This window comes from Dipodomys spectabilis, unplaced genomic scaffold (genome assembly GCF_019054845.1).
Source record: "Dipodomys spectabilis isolate Male_0828 unplaced genomic scaffold, ASM1905484v1 ptg000043l, whole genome shotgun sequence".
Classification (NCBI taxonomy): domain Eukaryota; kingdom Metazoa; phylum Chordata; class Mammalia; order Rodentia; family Heteromyidae; genus Dipodomys; species Dipodomys spectabilis.
This window is the reverse complement of record NW_024870720.1, coordinates 34237728-34264000: the sequence shown is the minus strand read 5'-3', so window position 1 is coordinate 34264000 and position 26273 is coordinate 34237728. Positions and strand designations below refer to the sequence as shown.

The 26273-nt window shown below is 35.0% G+C and overlaps 1 protein-coding gene across 1 annotated transcript in view; it reads right to left on the bottom strand.

Annotated features, from left to right (window-relative positions):
* Positions 1–26273, bottom strand: part of Cfap299 (cilia and flagella associated protein 299) — a 577316-nt gene that overhangs the window by 58075 nt on the left and 492968 nt on the right. The window contains exon 4 of the mRNA XM_042678010.1: positions 16656–16798. Coding sequence (XP_042533944.1) covers positions 16656–16798 — 143 coding nt within the window. The remainder of the gene's footprint in view (positions 1–16655; positions 16799–26273) is intronic.

The window sequence follows — 26273 nt, the reverse complement described above, 5'->3', positions numbered from 1 at the left end:
TTTGAATACATTTTATTTTCTTGTTCCTTTATCCTTTGTACATTTTTGTATATCTTTGTTTACTAATAGCGTTTCTCCTTACTATGGGCTTCTACAGTTCTACACAGCTGCTACACAGATGAGCTAAATAGTCCATTTTCATCTTTTAAAAAGTAGACAAAACCTTTATAGCTTTCAGAGAAGAACTTTAAAATATTTTGGGTAAAGTTGTCATTGCTGTACAATTTTTTGAATTAGTATTCAAGGAAACTTGAATACAGGAAAGCAACAAACATTATCTAGCTATACATCCTTCAAATCATGGGCATTTGTTAAAAGCTAATGCCTAGAATTTGAATAATTTTGGAAGAAAATGCCTAGAATTTTGAAAAAGACAAAGAAAGGCAAGTGTTCAGTAACAATGAGATGAGGTGTTACTATAAATGGGATATTTCCCAAATTTCTTCTCCAGATTGTGTGTTGTTAGTCTATATAAATGCAACTGATTTTTAGTTGTTGACTTTCTATTCTAAATTCATTTTTAAGTTCAAACACATTTTGTATAGTCTTTAGGATTTTCTCTATATATGATCATGATTATTAAAAAGTAGAGACAATTGCATGTCTTTCTTTTCACTTTGTATTTGTTTTCATTCTTCTTCCCTAATGCTCTAGTTAGAATTTCTAGCATGGTGCTTCATAGAAGTGGTGAAAATGAACATTATTTCCTTAGTCCCTTAGTTGGAGGTAAAGCTTTCTGTTTTTCTGAACTTGACATTACCCATGCTCTTGCCATATGCAGCCTCTCTTGTATTGTAATATAGTCCTTCTATACCTGGTTTGTTAAATTTTTATCTTACAATGTTATTACTTTTTGTCAATTGCTTTCCTTCATCTATTGTGGTTATATGAGCTATTCTTCATTCTATAAAGGGTATGCATTACATTTTTTGATTTGCATGTTAATTAATCCAATTCTCACATTTAAATCCATTTGATCATTTTGCATGACCCTTCAGATGTGCTGTTAAATTCATACTGCTAGTACTTTATTGATGATTTTTACATGTGTGTTCATCTTGGATATTTGTCTGTAGTTTTATTTTCTTACAATATTCTTTTCTGGCTTTGGTATCAAAGTGATGCTGGCCTCGTAAAAGACATTTGGAAATGTTCCCTCCTCTTAAATTTTTGGAAAAGTTGGGGAGTGCCATTAATTGTTGTTCAGTGCTTGACAGATATCTCCAGTGAAGCCATGTGATCATGCACTTTGTCTTGTTGAAATCCTGATTCAAGATTAACTCTCCTTACTTTTTATTAATTCATAAAGATTCATTTTTATTCTTCACATTCCAGTCTCACAAGATTGTATGATCCTAGGGATTAATTTACTTCTAGATTATGTAGTATACTGGCATGTAATTACATTAATTTCTTACATATAGACTTTCATATTACTTTGAAATCCATTAAAATGTTTTGACTGCCCCTTTATATTTTATTGTCTTCTTTTTTGCTTAGTCTAGGTAAAACTTATAAATTTTGTTTATATTTTCAAAAAGCAGTTCTTAGATGTATATTTTCCTATTCTATATATAATTTATTTTTCTTTGATATTTGTTATTTCTTTCCTTCTCTTGGGCTTATTTTCCTTGTTGCAGTTCCTTGAAGTTGTTTATTTGAGTTCTTTATTTGAGATCTTTACACTTTACTCTATACAGGTGTTTGTCACTATAAACTTTCCTCTTTTAAGTGCCTTTATAATATTACATAATTCCTGATACATTGTTTCCAACTATGCATGTCCTAATATTAGTTTTTCCCTTAAATATTAGGATTTTCCCTTTTGAATTCTTCTTGAATCTAGGAGTACTTGTCAGGAGTCTACGTTGTTAAATTCTAACATGTTTGTTAATTTTATGAAATATTTCTATTTTATACTATTGTGGCTGCAAAATAGTATAGGATGCCAATCTTAATTTTGTTGAGAGACTTTTAATCTAACATATGATCTGCCTTTTTTCATACCTCCTTCTTTACTTTCTTTGTCTTTATGTCCTCTTTGTTGGCATTTTCTGAACTTTATTAATAGTATGTTATAGTCAAAACATTTTGGCACCAGTTTACTCTATAATTTAAAGAACAAAATACTTAAAACTTTAGTTGAAAACTTCCATCTGCATTAACAATAAACAATGGAGATTATAATAAGTAAAAAGATATTGGTGTTCGAGTGACTTGTCCTTTTATATTTGAACTTGTGTATTTATTTATTTGAAATGTAAAGAAAAGGTCAATTTTAGGTTATGTTTGAAGCAAGTGAGTGCCTTTAAAAATGTAATTATCCATGTCATTAAATTTTGAACAAAAGTCTATGCATGCACATCAGCAGATTGAGAGATGTGTTCATTAATTATAACAATTACAATGTATGAGGGCTTGCCTGGTTTACACTGTTAAAAAGATTATGCAAAAAATAAATATAAGTAAAATATAAGCACTAATAGTAAAAATTATGCATATAAATATTGAAAAAAGGAACAGGGTTTTTACATGTATGTATACATATACACATATACCGATATATACACCCATGTACATATATGAAGATATATGTACATGGGTGTATATATCGATATATGTGTATATGTGTATATTGGCATATGTGTATATGTATATTATATATATATACATATGTATATGTAGTTCTGGAGTTTGAACTCAAGGTTGCAAGTCTGCAGATAGGTGCTCTACTCATTAAGTAACAACTTCATTCCTTTATTTTTTTGCTAGGGTCTTGTATTTTTTCCAGAAGAATTGTCTTATAGTGTGATTCTCTTATTTTTAGCCTCCTGCATAGGGTAAAATACAGGCATGAGACCATATGGCAGCTTATGTATGACACTTTGATATACATATCACCAACAATATGTGTGAATTCTGTTGTGCTTTATATTATTTTGCATGATTCAATATATGTGACTAAGAATATTAACGTGTCAGCAAGCCTTTTTTCTTTTTTCTGTAACATTTTAGTATGAAAGGTTATTAAAATAATAACATAATTATACTGTAATTTTAATTACTATAAGTATATAGATATATAAACTCACACGTTTGTACACACATACAGATGTATAGATAAATGTACTTGCTCTGGTTTATTTGCTACCTCTTTCCATGGAGTTGGAGAGTTTTGAAAAGGGAAGCCACACTTCTATTGTGTCCTCAGGAAGGGTCCCTCACCTGGAAAACTTGAACACAGGTATTTGAATCAAGTGCTTTGGAAAACAAGAATTGTGACAAGTTGTTTGTTATTAAGGCAGAAGAAATGTAGCAAGGTTAGAAGACACAGGAAACAAGACAGGGATATTTGATAGAAATTTCTCATTTAAAAATAAGAAGTTTGACATGAGTCTTAAAAATTATTTGTCTTTAGATGTTTGCATAGAATCTGAGGCTATTTAATTATAATCTAGACTCTTAAAGTTCGAGAAGACTTTTCTAATATATAGAACAGAATTTCTGAGGTAAATGGAACCAGGGTGTGGTGACAGTAGAAATTTTCCTTAAGTTCATCTCTAGAATCCCTTCAGAATCTTTCAATGGGAAATATTTTTAAAAGATTTGGATTTGGATTTGGTTTGTGTGTTTCTAATGTCTCTTCTTCTTGCATTGTGCTCAGACATAGTTAAGGGAAAACTCATAGGTGATATGTAATTATAATTATCTACTTTTAAAAATAAGCTAGTTTTTGGTGACACTGATCAAGATGAATTGTATTAAAAAACTAATATGCTGAAACTCCCTTTGGATAACTACTTTAAAATTAAAGTGAAATAAAGAAAAATGAAGGAACTCATATGTACAAATAGAAAAATATATAACATATTGGAATGTTGAAAAAAGTCTGTACTAGGCATCAGGATATCTTGAATCTAGATTCACTTTTATCTGTTCTTTTGATCAATCAGCAAATTAATTCTGTTCTAAGTTAGAGATTTCCACTGAAGCATCTATGGATTTCTGGGGTTTATAAAGTCATATTGGACAATTAGACAGAATACACCTAGAAAACACAACTTTCATGTAGAACAGACACTATTATTTCCTGTGGAGAAGAAAATTCATGATTTGCCTTACTTTCTGTTTTGATTTTGCTTTAGCTTTTTGGATTCTGTGATGACCACAGATAAGATTTCTAAAGAATAATGATTATAGTAACTCATGATTTTTTTCTTTTTTTTAATTCCAGATAAGGTAGTCATGGTAACAGCTGAAGTCACAGGAAGTAATGGGAAAACAAGGACTTTTTATTACTACATAGAACAAAAATTTTTCCATAGATAAACGGATTTATAAATCTGAAGGATGATCTGAAAAAAGTTATTTTCTTTACTAAGAAAATATCCATAGTACATTATAAGTACATTAAGAAGAACAGCAACAAAGATAAAACCTCTTGGGGTTCATTTCGCTTAGCATCAGGTTAAATGGTCATATGTACATAGCTTTTGACCTCTTCTGCTTGTCCTAGACATATACTAGTTATTGCAAATAAGGGAAAACATGGGACCTAAGTTTCTTAGAATCTGGCTTATTTCACTTAATATAATTTTTTTCCAAGCCTTTCCATTTCCTAACAAATAGGGTGGTGTCATTCTTTCTGATAATGTACTATGTGATGTTTTTGTTTCTTTTGTATGTTCTTCCCCCATGGTATAACCTCTGTTGTCACTGTATTTGATTCTGGTGCCCTGTCTCTTGTATATGCATTTTTCTAATTTGGGTGGGGAAAGGGACATAACAAAATGCTGAAATAAGGATACAGGATGACCCCTTGTAACAATGAGATGTACAACTTTGTGGTGCGGGAGGGGAGGAGAAATAGGTTTGGGAAGTGGGGAGAAAAGGAATGTTAGGGGAAATATAAAGGAAGGTGTAACAATGCTCTATAGGAAATGGACTCATTACCTTGCTCATGTAACTGTAACCTCTCTGTACAGTATGTTTGCAATAAAAATATATATTTAAAAAAAAAAAAAAAAAGAAAATATCCACAGGAAAAAAATACTTAGGAGTACGTTCTAAATTATAAGCCCATGCAATTTTGCATTTGCACAACTATAAGTTTTAATTTATTTTAAATAGTGTCATAAATATTACTTTCTTCTAACTCAGAAGACTGGGAAATAACCTGAAGGGAAAAGTTAATTTGCTACTGTTAGGTTTTTAAAAAGAGGTAGGTGAGTAAGAACTGCACCAGCACGCACGTGGTATTCAGGTAAGGGGTAGGTTTATTCAGTAGACCTGCTGGGACCAGGCAAGGTTGGCACTCCACGTGGCTGGGAAAGGCCTGGGAATGAGAGAGAGCTGGGAAAGAGAGGAAAGAGCTAGAAAAGAGCAGAGAGAGGGGTAAGAACAGTAGCACTCACGTGGTATTCAGGTAAGGGGTAGGTTTATTCAGTAGACCTGCTGGGACCAGGCAAGGTTGGCACTCCACGGTGGCTGGGAAAGAGAGAGGAAAGAGCTAGAGCAGAGAGAGAACAGAGAGAGCTAGAAAAGAAGAGCAAGAGCAAGAGAGCGTCTGGGCCTGGGCTAGGGTATGGGCGGGGAAAGGTGTGGCCACATCAAATTCAGATGTGACCTCAGCGGATGCAGATGTGACCTCTTCCAGGTGTCCCAGTTGCCTAGGTAACGCAGGTACTGGGTGGAGACTTTGCTGCAAGGAGGGTGGAGTCTGCTTGCCATCCAGGAGTGGACCTAACAGCTACAAACATTTTTTTTTGGGGGGGGGGCGTCGATTGTGAGGCCTGAACTCTGGGCCTGGGCACTGTCCCTCAGCTCTTCAGCTCAAGGCTAGCGCTCTACCACTTGAACCAGAGCTCCACTTCCGGCTTTTTTTTCTGCTTATGTGGTGCTGAGGAATCGAACCCAGAGCCTCATGCATGCAAGGCAAGCGCTCTACCACTGAGCCACCTTCCCAGCCCAAGAGAAATTTTATTTAACAAAATATTTACATTGAATACAAGTAAGCTTCCAGAATGAAATAAACCTAGGTTGTTTCCTCACTTATATCTAACACAAATGATACTGTGAATCATCAATAAGAGTTTATTGAGGTAAACTCTTCACATAGTCATTATTTTGCTGGAGTCTTGGCACTTTAGAGACACACAGAAGAATGGAAAATTTAAAATTCGTTGGACTGCATAATGAGATCGGATCACAGACGCAATACCAAGCAAAGGAACTAACAAATGTTCACAGAAAACAAAAGCAAAACAAAGTCAATGCCATTACCAAGAAAATAAAAATCTGGTTGGGCAGCTGGGTTTTAAAGTAAAAAAACGGTCAAGGGACTTGAACAATAAAACTTTATACATTGATTGGATTATAGGTCACAAAACTAACAATAAAACACATTTGGAGAGTAACTAGGAATAAATGGCCATTACATGATGGTAAAATACTTTTTTATGTAGGATAAAAGTGGTGTTGAATGGAAATTGTTATCCTAAGGTGATGGTAAAATATTTAGCAGTAAAATATCTAAGCTCTTTTCAGGTAGTATACACAGAGTAACTACCCCCACCCCCACCCCAGAAATACCACACAAATCTAAACACCCAAAATATTAGAGAAAGCTAAAGCAAATTCTTAAAAATATGTTAGTAGTTGTTTAGTCTATGTAGTGAATACATTCATATTTAATGTCCTATATGTTGAACTTCTGAAAAATTTTAAACACTTTAAAAGGATAATACAATGGAAAATTTACAAAATATTAAATGTACTTAATATCAGTAAACTGTACCCTTAAAATGGCTTCCATGGTAAATTTTATGCTGTGAATATGTTACCAAAATGTACACAAAGTTGGAGAAGTTCTTGTGGAAAGCAGAGCCCTGTCTGAACCGCAGTCAGTGTTGTCAATAAACGAGAGGCTGTGTCAGATCTCTCATTATTCACTTAAGGGTTACCCAGAGACATGAAGCACATTGTAGACGATTTAAAAGAATGCCAGAAGAGTGCTCTGGATTTGATTTTTTTTTTAAATAAAGCAATGAGTGAGATGGGGTCTGGATGAAATTTCAGTCCAGGATGATGCTGACACATATTGCAGTAAGGATTTGGTACGAACTGTGAACTAGTAGTCTATTCGGGTCTTAGAAACAAGAAGGGGGTAGTGTAGCTGCATACAATTTTTGAGATCTCTCTTTTTTCATCATTTCATCAGCCTAAGGATAACGAGAAGCTAAAATGAGTTAAGTATTGGAAAATTAAATTTATCTGTAAAAGAATTCAAAGTAGGTTTTTACAAAAATCATGTGGGCCACAGTAGAGGATATGAATAGATTCTAAAAGTATCCTGGGACGTAACTGAGGTTCAACAAGTCAGGGCCAATTTTTTCCCTAAAGACTTTTAGGCTAAAGCCACAATTATAGACCACTTTTAGGTCTCTTCAGAGTTCTTCCACACACAAAGCTATGGGATGCTGTAATTCTTACTCACAGTGACTGAAAATGAAAGCCTGGTTAAAGTACAAAGGGTTGTTTTCTACCAAGCTCAATGAAAGGAGGAAGTGGAATGGGTGGGTACAGGATGGTCAAAATTCCCTAACCTTAAGTGTGGACAGCAAGATTGCTTAAAGTTCTGAAAAACAATCCCAAATTAGGTCTTGTCAGAGAGACACACAGCTGAAAAAGAAATAGATGAACTGACCACCACTGGGCTCCAGTGGGGACCACAGGGAAAAATGTTATGTTTACATGACAAGTCCTAACTAGGACAAAGTATCGATTTGATTTATGTGTCTGTTATTTTTAATTTATGTGCTTGTAGTATCTTCAGGTACTTGTATGATATGGCTTCTAATCAACATGCCAGTTTGTGAGTACAATGTACTTGATTAATTCCACCTCTTCCATCCACTCCCTCATCTCTCCCAAACCTCACCTCCTACAACCCTTTGTTTCCTAAGTTCCATTTTCACATATATTCACCAAATATTGTGACTATAATTGCCTATTTTTCCTCTCTCTATTTCTGTGCCCCACTTTCTGGGCCTTACCTCTCAACCCCCAACCCCATAGTATTTTATTTTGTTTAACTGTAAGTTAGTTGTTCAAAAGAGTTCTACCATTGGAATACTCTCCTCTATATACATACCATACTTTTGTTAATATATTTGTGTATGTATGCTAATGACTCTGTATAAGGTTGCATATATATATTTATAATTCAGATCAAACTTCACAAAAGAGAAAAATATATCCTGTGGTATGCATCTGTAAGAAACACTTATTGTTTACAAATTACTCAGCCTTCTATGTTTTGCTGTCTCTGCATCAATGGATGAGGACAAATTGCAAATGTAACAGTTTGAGGATCATGTTAATGCAATATTTCTGATGCACTGGATGATACAGAGACTATAATACTTCCCTTCTTATAGTCCCTTAGGTGATATCAGTGCTGCAGGTTCATGTGCCACCCTATGTCATTGTGGCCAGGCTCCTTTGCTCTATTTCCTTTTGTACCAAAGTATTTTCCTCTCTTTCAAATTTAATGAATACCTGTTGATGAGACTAAATTGATAATTTAATGATTAATGACTGTGTTTGATTTTGTAGCAAACTTTAACATTTTTAATAATAATTAATATTTTACATAGCTTTAATAAGATCACTGGCCATTTGTTCCTAGAGACTTTTTTAAACTTAAGAAATTGTCAATATCTTATCAGATGATTTCATAAGTATGCACTTAAGCACAGGATAAGTACTTATCATTTTAACTTCAGGGGTTTGGAACACTAAATATTTTCATAAAACTGACAATAGGAGTATAAGGGAAATTTGATAATAATAACTTTGAAAGCTTTAGTATTTGGGGGAGTTCCTGGCCCAGAATATGAATATTTCATGGACTCTTCAAAGAGAAATGAAATGCAGAAAGGTATTTTTCATTTCCTCCAAACCATCCTCTCTTAGGGTTTATTTGAGCTTCACAGATAGGCCTTAGGTCTTCTAGTTAATAAACACATAAATATAAAAATACAAGAAGAAGTTTGTACAGCAGAAAATAAATCAAATATTCTACATAATATATCATCCTTGGGCTATAAAAGCTTAAAGTCAGGATATACTAAGGACAGTTTCACATTCATGTTTATTGCTGCACTAGCCACCATAACCAAGTAATGGAAACAGCTCAGATGTCCTTCAATGACTGAATGATATGTATTTATATGTAATATATAATACATTATATATGTTACGTATAATAAAATTTTACTCATTCATCCGAAAGAATGAATGGAACTGGGAAAATTATGTTAAGTCAGGCACAGAGAGACAAAGAATGCATGCTTGCTCTCCTATGTGAAAGTAATATCTAATTTATAATTATACGTACATAAATATGTGTATATATACACACAGGATCATAAACATATGTACAAAAACACATTAACTGAATTTACAAAATTAATATCAGAATGCTGAAACGTGGGTTGTTTCTGGTAGCAGGGGAATGAAGACAGACAGATTGCAAGAGGAAGGATGTTCATACATGAAAATGGAAGCAGGTAAATTGAGAAGATGGTTGGTGTTGGGGGAGATGAGGGAGAATTATGAAAGGAGTGACATTAATCAAGATTCATTATACTCACAAATTAACATGTTGAACAAACATCTTTTTGTACAACTACATAAAGATAATAAAATATATATTTAAAAGCTAGAAAACATTCCGTATCTTAGCTATGGTAAATAATGCTTCAATAAACATAGTTGTGCTGGTAGCTTTAGTATGGTCTTGTTTGTGATCACTCAGGTAAATGCCCAAAAGTGGGATTGCTGGGTCATAGGGGAGCTCTATGTGGAGTCTTTTGAGGCACCTCCATACTACTTTCCAAAGTGGCTGAACAAGTTTACACTTCCACCAACAATGCAGTAAGGTTCCCTTCTGTCCACATCCCCTCCAGCATCTATTGTTATCAGAGTTCTTGATTATAGCCATTCTAACTGGGGTGAGGTGGTATCTTAGTGTTGTTTTGATTTGCATTTCTTTTATGGCTAGGGAGGTTGAGCATTTCTTCATATGTCTATTGGGCAGCCTTCTTTCCTCTTCAGAGAAGTTTCTCTTTAAGTCTTTAGCCCACTTATTTATTGAGCAGTTGTTTCTTTGAGGATTTGTTGTTCGGGGATTTACTTTTTTGAGTTCCAAGTATATTTTAGATATGAGACCCTTGTGCAATGTATGACTAGTGAAGATCTTCTCCCAATCCGTGAGCTACTGATCTTGCTAGTTATGTCCTTTGTCATGCAGAAGCTCTGCAGTTTCATGCAGTCCTATTTGTCCAACCTTTCTTTGATTTGTTGTGTTTCTGGGTCTCTATTAAGAAAATTTCAGCCTGTGTCAAGGAGACCTAGGGTTTCTCCTACTCCATCCTGTAATGTTTTCAGGGTGTTTGCTTTGACTCCGAGGTCTTTGATCCATTTGGAGTTGATTCTGGTGCAGGGTGATATATAAGGATCATATCCCCTCAGTAGATGAATGGATCAAGAAAATGTGGTATATATACACAATTGAATTCTATGCTTCCATCAGAAAGAATGACATTGCCCCATTTGTTAGGAAATGGAAAGACTTGGAAAAAATTATATTAAGTGAAGTAAGCCAGGCCCAAAGAAACGTAGGTCCCATGGTTTCCCTTATTTGCAATAACTAGTATATGCCTGAGACAAGCAGAAACAGTCAGATAAGTTGATGTTAGGCAAAATGAACCCCCAGATAAGGACTCAAGTGTTTTTTCTTTCTTGCTATTGTTTCTAACATATTTATAAAATGATTTTTTTTGTTGCTTTGTATGTCACTCTCCCACGATATAACTCGTTTTCACTGTATTTGATGTTGGCATAATTTGTGGAGGGGAAGGAAAAAAAATAAATTGTTTAAATAGGGATACAGATGGACCTATTACAACAATGAGATGTACAAGTTGTTATGTCAATAAACGAACTTTACGGGGGTAGGGAGGGGGGGATAGGCGGGCAGGGATGGGAAGGGGAAACACAGGAGGAGGCAACAGTGCTTGATAAGAAATGTACTCAGGGGGTGGGGGGAGGATGGGAAGGGATAGGAAGGGGAAACAAAGGAGGAGGCTACAATGCTTGATAAGAAATGTACTCATTATCTTGCCCATGTAATTGTAACTCCTCTGTACAGTATTTTCACAATAAAAAAAGAAAAAAAAAAGAATGTACTCATGGGGCTGGGAAGGTGGCTCAGTGGTAGAGTGCTTGCCTTGCATGCATGAGGCCTTGAGTTCGATTCCTCAGCACCACATAAGTAAAAAGAAATAAGCTGGAAGTGGCACTGTGGCTCAAGTGGTAGAGCGCTAGCCTTGAGGTGAAGAGCTGAGGGATAGCACCCAGGCCCAGAGTTCAGGCCCCATGACCGGACCCCCCTCAAAAAAAAAAAGAAATGTACTCATTACTTTGCTCATGTTTTCACAATAAAGAAACATTAATTAATAAAGATAGAAAACATTAAAATATATAGAGAACAGTAGTGTAGTAAAATGTCTAAGAACTTGAGAATTTATTTATGCTCATTATATTTTGTAAGCTTTATCAAGTGGCTTGGCTTCTCTCAGCTGGTAAGAACAATGCCTTTGTGCTATATCATAATATATTATAATATTATAATATAGCATATCACAGATATATACTAGATATATTATAGATATTTACAAATATATATACTACAGATATATACTATATACAGATACATACAGTATATATACTATACCTGTAATATATATCTATGAAAAACTGTAATATCACAGATATATATACTACGTGTATATATATACATGTATATAAATATATACTATATTATAATGTTATATAGATAGATATAGTATATTATAATGTTGTAGGGAAATGTGAAGGAACTTGGCAAACTATAATGTTTCTGTCTATAAGTTGATCCAATGTATCTTGAGAAGGATTTGAGCCTGAAAATTCTGGTCAAGATAGAATCTGGGTTGACAAGTTGATCAAGTTCTAAGGCACCTTTCCACTGCTGCATTTCAAAATAGTTGCAGCTGTCTTTCCACATTTATATATTTTTCCACAGTAAAATTGAATGACTGAATTCTAATCATATAAATGTCTTTCTCTACACAGCATAAAACAGTATGCCAAAAGGTAAGGAAACGGAATGAGTTTTATAAAAATCGTACTTTAAAAATATTTGCTTTAGTTATGAGTTGCACCAAGTATGGAGCTATGTTTAACAAGGGTATATTCCCCCCTCCTGACAACTGACTAACTGCCATATGCAATATTAACTCAAATAAGTTCAAAGGATAGAGTGAAAAGGCAAAGCTGTAACACTCTGTAACAGTGTCTATGACCTCCAAAAGATGATTTATTAAAGAAAACCTAAAAGCTCAAACTGCAAGAAAAGATTAAAATATATTAGCTTGGCTATTAAAACTTATATGAAAATAAAGGATATGAAAGATGATATTTCTGGCACCTATAAGATAGAAAATATTAAATAATATTCATAATAAAAAAGATCCTTACAATTCACTAGAGGCAGAATATTCCAGCTTTTAAAATGAGGGAAAATCTTAATAGATTACTCACAGAAATAAAATCTGACCAGCCCACCAAAGACGTCCAAGCTTATTAGTAACCATGGAAATGGAAACTTAAACCATAATGATAGATCATTTATACTTACACTTCCCACAATGGGAACTTTTTAATGTTTATTTATTTTAGACCCAACCAATGGATAGACCAATTACTTGATAGTATTCTTAAGAATATGCACTAATCATAAAGCTGAGATCTGAGGATCACAGTTCAAGGTTAGCCCAGCAGAAAAGCCCATGAGACTTCCTAAAAAGCCAGAAGTGGAGCTGTGGCTTAAGTGGTAGAATGCTAACCTGGAGCACAAGAACTCAGGGACAGCACCCAGGCCCTAAGTTCAAGCCCCAGGACTGGCACACACACACACACACACACACACACACACACACACAGTGACAAAGGCCCCAAAGAGTAGCAAAGAAGAGTGAAGAAAAGACTCATTCAACGTAGTCATGATTTTCCACGCTGAATTGATGAAGAAATATGACAGTCACATTATCACATTTCATTTCTATACATTTTCCAAGAGATTTTTAGCATGCTCTTACTATCCACTCAAATTCCAGTCTAATTATTTCATCCAAGTGACTGGAATCTGTGAGATGTTGTTGACATTGTCTATGGTTCTAATATGGCGTGAATCTATTGAAAGGCCGGTCCTCAGTGGGGTGGGGTGGAGGAGGTGGGAGCTTTAGAACATAAGTTAAAGTGGAAGCTAATGAGGTTTTTTTTTTTATTGCTGTTCTTGGGGTTAATGAACATATGTCTCTCACATGGGTTAGTTCTTGTGAGAATGTATGATGGCAACATAAGGCTGCCCAACCAGGTTGGCCCCTTCTGCACATGGCCATTTCTCTTTGTGCTTCTCTGCCATTTTGGATGCATGTCATAGTGACCTCACCAGAGAAGGGATGAATGAATGTGCTCAGTCTTCAACTTCCAGCCTTCAAATTTGTGAGCTAATTAAAACCTTGTCTTTATAAAGTAACTCAGTCTTGGGTATTTTTGTTATATCCAAAGAAAACAGACCAAGACAATGTTGGGGTACTTGCCAACCTAGAAATCACTTGCCAGGGTTTGATGCTATGGGTTTTGTTGTTGTTGTTGTTGTTGTATGCTTAGCAATGTGATTCCAGTAATGTCAAGTCCCCTGTAAACTATCTAGGTACAGCTGTATGTAACATTTGTAATCTTATTCTTTCAGAATAAGACTTTTATTTGGGTAGCATACTGGCTCCTGACATCCCTGAAGCAAGAGATTTAAGCAAGTGACATACCTCAAAATTGTGTGTGTCAACTATGTTTATCATAGCATTAGTCACTATAGCTAAGAACCAACCCAGATGCCCCTCAGTAGATGAATGGATCAAGAAAATGTGGTGTGTGTGTGTATTTAATGGAATTCTATGATTCCACCAGAAAGAACAACACCGCCCCATTTGTTAGGAAATGGAAAGACTTGGAAAACATCATATTAAGTGAAGTAACGCAGTCCCAAAGAAATTTAGGTCCCATGGTTTCCCTTATTTGCAATAATTAGTATTCATATAGGATAATCTTATCAGATGAGATGAAAAGCTCAAAAGTCATGTGCCTATGACGTATAAGATGATGCTAAGTGAAATGAACTCCAGGATATGGACTCAAGAGGTCTGTCTCTATTGTTATGGTTTTAAATGTACCATGTGATTTCATTTTGTTGTTGTTGTTGTAGTTTCCTTTGTAGGTTCTTTCCCCTATGGGATATCCCCTATAGTCACTGTACTTCGATTTTGTATATACAATATGTCTAATCTGGGGAGGGGAAAGGGAATAACAAAATGCTGACAGGAGGACACAGGATGATCCATTGCAACAAGGATACCCACAGGACAGTATATTGGAAACAAACTTTACAACCTCAGTTGGAGAGGGGGGGAAGGGGGGATGGGGTAGGATGGGGAAGAATGTGGAAGGTGGAGGAGGGAAGGGATAGTAAGACAAAACCAAGGAAGGGATGGGAAAACAATGATCGACAAGTAATGTATTCCTTGCCTTATCATGTAACTGTAATGCATCTTTACAATAAAATCAAATTTTAAAAAAGTGTGTGTGTGTGTGTGTGTGTGTGTGTGTGTGTGTGTGTGTGTGTGTATGAAGGTAGCAGAAAGAAGTGAGCTCACAGGCAGAAGAGAAAATGGTGATAATTATGAAATGGTAAGTCTATTCCCATCTGGAGCCCCTAGAACTGTTGTTTGTATCCTCTCCTGGGTCAAGGAAGAAGGGAATCTGTTTAATTCATGGCAAAATCCGAAAACCTAAAGCAAATCCACTCACAGATGACTTGTGAGTTTGATGAATAAAATGGAATCATTTAGGAAATAATGCAATGGTATCCTTGAACCCAGATGTCTGGCTCTACACATGAGAGTTTTGAGCCGATGAGAACACGTGTGGACTTGCTATTTCCAGACCCATAAAAAGCAGGAAAGAACTAGTGCCCCTGTAATCTTACCTACTCAGGAGGCTAAGTTCTGAGGATGGAGGTCAGAAGCCAGCCCAGGCAGGAAAGCCCATGAAACTTTTATCTCCAATTGGCCACCAACAGGCCATATATGTTGGCTCAAATGGTAAAGTACTAGCCTTGAGCAAATAAGCTCAGGGGCAATGCCCAGGTCCTGAGTTCAAGCCCCATGACCAGCACCAAAAACACTAGTACCAAACATAAGGCCAATTTCAAGATTTGCAAATGAAATATCTAAGTGCTTCTAATCTGAACCTTTTTCTTCAAGGAATGGAAAAATGTTTTTTAATATCACCTGTTGGGAAAGATAAGTGTTAACCTGAGCATTCATACACATTACCCTTTGTGGTTACAAACTTGTATAACTACTTTGAGAAATAATTTGATACTTCTTGTGTGCACTTGTGTAATTCTACTACTTGTATAATTCTACTTTTACTTTTGTTTTATATACCAAGGAAGTAAATAAATTGAATAAGATACCAAGGTAATCAAATCAAATAAGTGATGAGGAAGAATTATTGTATGGAAAAATTCTAGCTAAAGTACAAGATAAATGATTGAAATTTTATGAAAACCAACTTTACTAAAATATTTAAGTAGCTTTCATGAATAAATGTAAAAATTATTGGGTAAAATCTGAGGTTACACCAATAAATTCTTTAGGCTGATTCTATTTGCGTATACTGATCAAAATGAGGAGATGTAAAATCGGAGCAATAGGGAATATTAGATCACATATTAAAATTTCCTATTTTGGGAAAACTTTATTTGTTCCAGTCATTTCACAGGAAATAAAGATATAAAGCTAGATTATAAAAAGACTTATGAGACTATCAGTCAAATTGAGGATGTAAGACACCTGAAAGATCTCGTATTTCAAACTAGAGAAACGAAGGTTTCTCTAAGAAACCTCAGTAGCTTATCCAGATGGCAGTGAAAGACTCTTTAATCCTAGCCACTCAGGAGGTTAATATCTGAGAATCACAGGTTGGAATTAGGGCAGCTAGACCAATCTGCAACATTCTTATCTCCAATTAACAGTAAGCAGCTGAAAGTAGAGGTGTGACTCAAGTGGTAGAGCGCCAGCCATCGAGCTCTGCTAGGCGCCCTGAATTCAAGCCACAGATACAGGAAAGAAAAACATTTAGAAGTAAAGAAAAACTAGAAATAGTATAGAAGGGAAAGAATTGTTATAAAGTGAAACAGATGAATAAGAAACTCTTATTTGGGTTTTGAGTGATCAACCATTTGAGACAACTAGTGAGAAATGAAAAAGGGAAAGTTAGTTATGAGATGACATTAAACCAAAGTTATTTTAGTTTGTTAGAGGGGGAAAATACATCTGTATTTATTGTCAAATTAATAATAAAAAACAGCTAATCATATTCTATTTCTACTACATAGCATTCTAGGTACAAAGTAGACTAAAACTTAAAAAAAAAAACCACCTTATTCTCTTTCCTTTAAGTTGCAAGGTTTGCGTATAGTTTACCTCAAATCTGTGGTCCTTGGAAGAAGTCTTTTTTTCCCGCTAAAGTAGACTTCGAAATCTTCATTCTTGAGTCTGTGGGCATAATCGATGTAACCCGATATCTCTTGCCCATGAGTATTTTTGTCACGAATGAAGATCACAGACTGCCGATTGCATAGAAGAACAAAGAATGGAGGGAGACAAAAGTCACGTTAGTACATTATATTTGATAATAAAAATTACAGCTATTGACAATTGTATTCATCAGGGCTATTTCCAATGACTTTGTTTTAACTTTACAATGATTCTGTCAGGTAGATACAACCATTTTTTCCTAGCAGGTAAAGAAACATAAAAATTAACTCAGTGTGCACATAAGATATATTTATAGTAATTTTATTCAGTAACACCAATAAATAACTTATACAACCCTTTCTAAGATGATACTGTTTGGAATAGATTTATTTAGTTTCTTTGTGTGCAAATCCTGGGGCTTGAACTCAGGGCCTCAGCACTGTCCCTGAACAATTTTGCTCAAGGTTTGCACTCTACAATTTGTGCCATTTGTACAGTCCAATTCTGGCTTTTTAATGGCTAACTGGAGATCAGTTTCATAGACTTTCTTGACTGGGCTGGTTTCAAACTGTGATCTTCAAATATTAGCCTCTTGAGTAGTTAGAATTACAGGTATAAGCCACCGGCACTCCATTTGTCTTCTTTTTGATCATCAGTTTCTCCATGTGGAATGTTGAGTCAGTCAGTCTCACAACTAGTAAGTGGCAAACCGGAAATTCAAACCGAGGCTTGTATTTGTTGTCCTATTGCGTTCTTCTTCCAATTGAACCATTGTATATTTTCCCTAATAGAGTTACATGTAGAGTACCTTCATCTCACTATTACGAGAATCAAATGTCCTTTACAAAACTCCACAAATAAAAATTAGGATAATTGTATCCTTCAAAATATTTCTCATTCATAGTAATTACTTTACAAATATCATTAAACACCTCCTGCATTTTCTGGCATTTTTGTGAAATAATGCAGTAATAACCAATACTGCTAAATTCCAGAGCCCCAGAACTTATGGCCTGGTGGAAAGACATAGACAACATATGTAAAACAATGAGTATTCCCCATGAATGAAAGCTGTGAGAAAGCAGTGGAGAAAGTGATTAGCTACAGAATAAATTGATAGTAAACATTTATTTATTTATTTATATTTGTCAATTCTGAGGCTTGAACTGTAGGCCTGGACAATGTCCTTCAGCTTTATTTTTTTTATAAATTGTGAGAATACTGTACAGAGGAGTTACAATTATAAGAGCAAGAGTACATTTCTTATCAAGCGTTGTAGCCTCCTCCTTTGTTTCCCCTTCCCATCCCTTCCCAACTGCCCCTCCCCAATCCCCCCACCCCCACTCTTGCGTCAAAGTTGTAAAGTTTGGTTTTCCACATGACTCTTGTACATCTCATTGTTGCAATGGGTCCACCTATATCCCTATTTAAACAATTTGTTTTTCCCTTCCCCTCCACAAATTAACATCAAATACAGTGAAAACAGGGGTTATACCATGGGGGAGGGACATACAAAGCAACAAGGAAATAATCTTATAAATATGTTAGAAACAATAGCAAGAAAGAAAAACCATTTGAATCCTTCTCTTGGGGTTCATTTTGCCTAACATCAACTTATCTGAATGTTTCTGCTTGTCTCAGACATATATTAGTTATGGAAAATAAGGGAAACCATGGGACCTATGTTTCTTTGGGCCTGGCTTAGTTCACTTAATATAACTTTTTCCAAGTCTTTCCATTTCCTAACAAATGGGGCAAGGTCATTCTTTCTGATGGAGGCATAGAATTCCATTGTGTACATATTCTTGATCCATATTCTTGTACATTTTCTTGATCCATTCATTTACTGAGGGGCATCTGGGTTGGTTCCATATCTTAGCTATGGTGAATAATGCTGCAATAAACATAGTTGTGCTGGTAGCTTTAGTATATGGTCTTGTTTGTGATCATTTGGGTAAATGCCCAAAAGTGGGATTGCTGGGTCATAGGGGAGCTCTATGTGGAGTCTTTTGAGGATCCTCCATACTACTTTCCAAAGTGGCTGAACAAGTTTACACTCCCACCAACAATGCTAGGCTAGTACTCTACCACTTGAGCCACAGAGCTAGTTTCTGCTTTTTGTGTGACTTAATTGGAGATAAAGAGTCTCACAGACTTTCTACCCTAGGCTGGCTTTCAACCGAGATCCTCAGATCTCTGCCTACTAAGTAGCTAGGGATTACATGAGCCTGCAGTGCCCATATGTAAAGTGCTAATTTAGGCATTAAGAAAAGACCTCAAATGGTCAAGACTGTAGGAATGAGCAGAATAGGAGGCTCATGAAAACGGCTTAGGTAGGACAAAGAAGGAAAGAGGCAACAAGGAAACATATTTGGGAGAAATGCCATTTATCTCAAGTTCTAAGGAAAACAAAAACAAAACCAATAAATAACCTCAAACAGGAAATGTTAATATACGTATTTTCAAGTAGAGATCGAATTTTAGAACTTCATATTCTATATTTAAGAGAACCCCTGAGACTTTCTTTTTCTCTCCAGCAATCACTGGATCGTTACTTGTTTAGTGTTTGGGGCTTTCAAATAAGAAGCCCTGATACGGGTGACTAAATGGCAGAGCTTCCAAAAGACTGAAGTTGGGAATTTGAGGGGATTCAGTTTTTTCCCACACTGAATCTAAGAAGACATGTTGCTAACAATATCTTAATTGAACAAACAGTGATGTAACAGACACAATTTCTAATGTGTGGTTATGTTACCAACATGTTTCATATTGCCTGTCAGTTTGACTCTAGGTGTGGCAAATACTGTACTGAGAAGGATTCCAAGATAGCTTCTTGTTTTAAATGGACAAAATACAGTGGGTTAACTATAAATCCCATAGACATGGCAGGAGGAGGAACAAATATTTCTTAGTCCTCTGTTGATTCTTTTTTTTTTTTTTCCCCTGGGGTCCTGTCGTGGAGCTTGAACTGTGGGCCTGGGCGCTGTCCCTCAGCTCTTCAGCTCAAGGCTAGCGATCTACCACTTGAGCTACAGCGCCACTTCCTGTTTTTTTCTTTTTGCTTATGTGGTGCTGAGGAATTGAACCCAGGGCCTCATGCATGCAAGGCAAGCGCTCTACCACTGAGCCACCTTCCCAGCCCCTGTGTTGCATCTTATATAGACTTCAATTCTCAGTCCTCATTATTCCCACATATCTCCATGTCATTAAATTCAAAGAGATTTCAATGTTCAGTTTCTGCAGCACAAATTCTTATTTATTTACTTATTTATTGTGAAAATACTGTACAGAGGGGTTACAATTACATGGGCAAGATAATGAGTACATTTCTTATCAAGCATTGTTGCCTCCTCCTTTGTTTCCCCTTCCCATCCCTTCCCACCATCCCCTCCCCCACCCAATCCTCCTCCCCACCAAAGTTGTAAAGTTCGTTTTTAGACATAACAACTTGTACGTCTCATTGTTGCAATGGGTCCACCTGTATCCCTATTTAAACAATTTGTTTTTTTCCCTTCCCCTCCACAAATTATACCGACATCAAATACAGTGAAAGCAGGGGTTATACCGTGGGGGAGGGACATACAAAGCAACAAAGAATCTTATAAATGTGTAGCACAAATTCTAAGTGAACAGTAATTCATGGAACTTTATTTTCTTTAATTTTGGCAACACAGAGATTTAAACTAAGGAACTCAAATTTGCTTGGTTTTCTGCCTTTGAACCAAGCCTCCAGTCCATGAAGAAGTACTGCTTATTGATTTTTCATAGATTAGTCAGTGCCAAGCTGGTTGGGAAAGTATATGAGGCTCTTAACAAATTCTTTGTTTAAATTCCTAACACTAGCTTAACATTGACTGTCTCTATCATTATCTTCTAGATTAAGCAGATAATCAGTGCATTGATATAAACATATAAATAAAATTTAACATAGGTTTTTAAAAGAATTGGAGAAGACAAGCCTGAATGCTTTGTGTTAATCTTAAGAAAGTAAATAAGCATATTTACTCTTGAATGTTCTTATGAAAAAAATGTCTGATAAACTTAGATTACATATGTTCCATTGGCTTCACTATCATGTTATTATATATATATACCTGTGTGTGTGCGTGTGTGTGTGTGTGTACACACACGCGTCGCGCGCGCGCACACGTGCACATGTGTTTGAAAACCTTCATGGCAGTTAACCTCCCTTTACATGGAGATCTGTATTTCCAAATTTACTTTCCCACCCTTTTTAGACTTCAGTGTCTGCCGTGTGGTTTTTGTGAATCTTGAGCCTTTCTAACTAGAAAAGCTCAAGTGAGGCTCAATTGGATGTAAATATCGAGTCCTTCTAAGTTTACTGAATATTTTGGGGCAAGTCACTCAGAGTCACAAGGCTGCTTCTGTATTTGCAAGTCTGATACTTCTGAGCAGGCTTCTGAAAAATCTAGAAAGTGTCTGTGATAAACAAAACTAAACCAAACAAACCACCAAAATCCTGCATTTCCTTAGTTCAGTCACCTAGCAAATCGCTCTTCATTTTGTTTTTTGTTTTGTTTTTTCAGCAAAGAGGTAGAGAAACAGCATGATTCCATTCTTCAGTTTGCCTGGCACTGTTCAACTCATATTTTGGTATTCACATCCTAAAAGTGAAATTGTAAGCACCATACCAATCCAATATCCCAGTACTGTGTTATTTTTTAATGGAAATTCTCATGGCTAAGTGAGAATTTCTTTAATTTCTACAATTTCTTTATATATATATATATATATATATATATATAGTAAAAGTGTTGTACAGAGGGGTTACAGTTGCATGAGTAGGTTAATGAGTACCTTTCACAGCAAGCATTGTTACCTCTTCCTTTGTTTTCCTCCTACCATCATTTCCCTCCCCACCTCCCCAACTCCTCCTGCCCCACCACCCCTACAATTTCTTTTATTTCAAGATGAGAAAACACTCAATTCCCTTTCATACAAATCTGCTCAAGGTAGATAAAAATTCCTGTGTTCTTATCTTTTCTAGAATGGTCATATACATGCAAAAATAAATTTAAAGGGTGTTTTAATTAAATAAAATATATTTGTTAAGAATACCTTCTCCATGAAAATGTTTCTTAATCACTTGTTTAAAATTTTAATTAGAACTAATGAGGTTGATAATTAGGGATGAATAAATTATTAAGGTATTCTAACTTAACATTTAACTTATGAGTACATCATTATAAATGCACAGCTTGTGTTTACAAGGTTAGAAGAGTTGGTAATAAGGAGATATAATTCAAGAGAAAAGGCAATAGTTATAACAAAATATAGTGTAGGTGAAATCTTAATGTTTCATTTATTTTGTATGTTGTGATTTGAGAATTGCAAAGAAATTAATCAACACTCTTGATTAATTTAGCATGCATTTTTCTCCAAGTGAACAATAATGACTGCAACTATAAGTATTGTTTGTTATACTTGAGGCCCTTATATTTGGAGTGAATAATAAGGAGCTCTCAAAAGTTCTGTAATATGTAGATGACATAATTACCCTTATTTTTATAAATATAGCATCTGAAAGCATTGAGTTTCAGCAGCTCCCCAAAGGTATGTAGCTACAGTGGAATACCTACACTCACACCCATGTAAGTTTACCATTATCCTTTATGTTTTGATTCAGTGTAAAGTGAACAAATAGACCTGTTTTCAAGTGCTAGCTTTACCATCTAGTTTTTGTGCAAATCAGATGAGCTCTTTTACCTATTATTATTATTATTATTTAGTTGAAAAAGTAGGTTTCAATTCCATAAGTCAGGTTATGAGTATAATTCCTATTGATTTTTCTCCAATTTTCTTCCTCCTACATACTTCATTATGTAGTTCAATTTTCATATAATGTTCATTTAATATAATGACTTCATTCACTCACTCCTTCCATTTACACTTTTTTGTACATTTTTTTACTGTAAAAATGCTGTACAGAGGGGTTACAGTTACAAGAGCAAGGTAATGAGTACATTTTGTATTGAGCATTGTTACCTCCTCCTTTGTTGTTCCCCTACCATCCCTTCCTTCCCACCTCCACAACTACCCCCAGTTGTAAAATTCGTTTTCAACATGGTGTTTTGTACATCTCATTGTTACAATGGGTCAACCTGCATCCTTATTTAAGCATTTTGTTTTTTCCCTTCCCTTCCCTGAATTAGAGAAGTGTATATACAAGATGCAGGGCATCGACATCAAATACGGTGAAAACAGGGGTCAGAAAAAGGCCAAAAGCTATGTACATATGACCCTATAAGATGATGTTTAGTGAAATGAACCCCATGATAGAGACACAAATATCTTTTTTTCTTTCTTGCTATTGTTTCTAACGTATTTATAATGTACCATGTGATTTTTTTGTTGCTTTGTATGTTCCTTCCATTTACACTTTTTAAGATTAAGCTTCCTTTATTACAAAGTGGTTCTAACACTATCCCTAAGAGCACTTATTTTTAAGCACTAAACACTGCCAAACACACAGTAGATTTCAGTAAGTGGTATCTATTGATGTTTAAAAACTTTACCACTCTTGATATTGTGGTTACGTTACGTTGACCCTTTGGTTAGTGCCTTAGGAACAAGGAAATGCAAAATCATGTCAGAATTTATCTGCCTAGTTGTTTATAGTTATATTTAGCTTGAAGTACGTGGTTCATTTGCTTAATCATCTACCTAAAACTTCGGATATATTTTGTAATTAAAATTAAAACAGACTGTTTAGGCATTATTGATTATATGCCTGGTAGATTTAATTGGCAATAAAACCATAATTCTTGTACCTAGCATGGAGTCTTTTCAAGACTGAGTTTTAATTTTAACCTAAAAGCAACATAGTTTAATCACTGAGAGCTCAGTTATTTGAAGCACTCTGCTGTTTTAAGAATAGTTGAAAGGTGTTAGAAATAATTGTTTAGGCTTCTCTAATAATATTTTCTTTTATGAAAGCTATGTTGAGGTTTAATTTACATACAAGGCACTTAAGCGCACAGCTTAATGACTTTTAGTAAATTTATACAGCTGATGAACACAATGTCATTTAGAATATTTCTATCAACCCAAGGAGATCCCTGATGAACATTGGCAGTCATTTATATTCCCACTCCAGCCTCAGGCAATCACTAATCAATTTTCTGTCTCTATAGATGAAGTTTTCTTCATTTTCATATAAATGAAATCATATAATATATACCCCTTTTCATTCTAATAACAATATTTATTACAATTAGTTTCCCAAAAGATAAATGAAAACTGCATTTTAGAAGTCTCTTCTAAATAATGTTATATAAAAGAGAAAATTCTAGAATGCACAAGTTCCTTAAAGTCTTTTAATCTTTCCTAGTATAAGTCAAGGTATAACAAAAATGTATCAAAAATCTTAAATATCTCATTTGAGGTTGTATATATTGACTTACATTTCTTAGCAACATAATCCAAAAACACTAGTTGTGTTAAATCACTAAAACAAAGAAGAATACAGCAAAAATGAAATTAAAAGCCTATAAAAACCATAAATTGAAAAATACCAGTATATATTTATTCCCAATATTGAGCTGGAGGCTCAGAGACTAAGGAGCATGTGGAATCTAAGATTTCATTGAGAAAGTCTGTGATATCAAAGTGAACCAATTGAAGTAGAAAAAGACTCAGAATAAATACTTAGGTCCTCATGACTTCTTGTAAGTTGGAAAAAGATGAATTAGAGTAAAACTAAGAGCATTAATATATCATTTAGATAGTTGGCTGCTTATCTTTTCCCAGAAGTGGATTAAAATACAAATTCATAAACTTGTAATGAATTGACTACACCAGTTGCCTGATTTTTCTTGCCAAATACTAGTGAGGAGATATAAACCTGATACACTGAAAGGGGATTTTGATGACAGGGAAGCCCAAGTCACGAAAACAACAACAAAAAAGCATACTAAGCAGAGAGTTGGAGTGGTAAAATGGAAAATATCCATTTTGGGGAAATGAGAGCTGTCAAACAAAGCTAAATTTCTGGGCTTCCCTTCTGAAATTCTCACTTTAACTGTGCTCATAGAGACAATTGAGAGAATGTTATCTGCTATGATATGATTTCAGTATTCTGGAAGGCCCTTATATATACGTTTAGGGAAACTGTTCATTTCCAAAGAAAAATAATTTTTCGGATGGAGTCATTACTTTGGGAACCTATGTATGTTTGCAACATTTCTATAGATCTGTCAGTATAACTCTTTGAAACTAGTTATTTTGTAAAATGTCTATAATATTTTAAATTGCATCTTCGTGTTCAATTTCAGTTGGATATTTTCAGTGTTTTTACCAGAGCTATGTATAAGACAGATCTTTGCCTTTTTCCTCTTGGTGCCTTAGATGGAAACTAGAATATTTTTTCTATGACTTGTTGATGCAGGGAAAAATTATTGATCTTTTCTGGTTGCTCTTTTCTTGGTTGGAAGAGCTCCCAAACATCATTGCAAAAAGGGTCAAGAACTGTGGCAATTTTACAATCAATAACAACTTACTACAAAGAACTAAGAGTGCTATGTGTAGCTGGCTTGCTCATTTTGCAATAGTTGGGGATTTAATTCCTAAAGTAGTCATTGACTTTACTTTTTCTCTCCTAGCTTAAAATGGATATATGTCCATTTTACAAATGGCTAGGATAACTTTTTCCTGTTTATATGATTTGTATTACCTATGATGATAGGAATGATTTAAGAATGTCTGGTCCCACCATTAGTATCTGGAAGGTTCTGTAAGTTTTAATGAATGAAAATAAAGGCTCTAAAGTACTATAAAGGAGAAAATGAAATCATTACTGTATGAAACTAATATTTTGCTTAGAAAATACCAGTCATTGAATAGAAACACTTGATGGAGTTCAGTTTATAAATTCAACAAAAAAATAGCCACACAAAATAAAGCTTTATTTCTGTACTAGATATTATTACAGAGAAGTAATCTTAATTTGTATTGTGCCTTTTGCTAAAGTTATATTTACCAAATATTTTTGTTAAAATCTTTTCTAAAGGTATAAATCTTAAAAATCTTGCTAAAATATCTTTAAATTTTTCTTGTTGAAATCAAAGAAAGGTTGGACAAATGGGACTGCATGATATTGCAGAGTTTCTGCATGGCAAAGGACATAGCTAGCAAGATGAACAGAAAACCCACGAATTGGGAGAGCTTCACTAGTCATACATCGCACAAGGGTCTCATATCTAAAATATACTTAGTAAACCGCCCAACAACAAATGCTTAAAGAAACAACTGCCCAATAAATAACTGGGCTAAAGACTTAAAGAGAAACTTCTCCGAAGAGAAAATAAGAATGGCCAATAGACACATGAAGAAATGCTCAACTTCTCTAGCCATAAAAGAAATGCAAATCAAAACAACATTGAGATTCTACCTCACCCCAGTTAGAATGGCTATGATAAAGAAATCTAATCACAATAGATGCTGGAGGGGCTGTGGCCAAAAGGTAACCCTACTGCATTGTTGGTGGGAGGGTAAATTTGTTCAATCACTTTGGAAACCAGTATGGAGGTTTCTCAAAAGACTCCA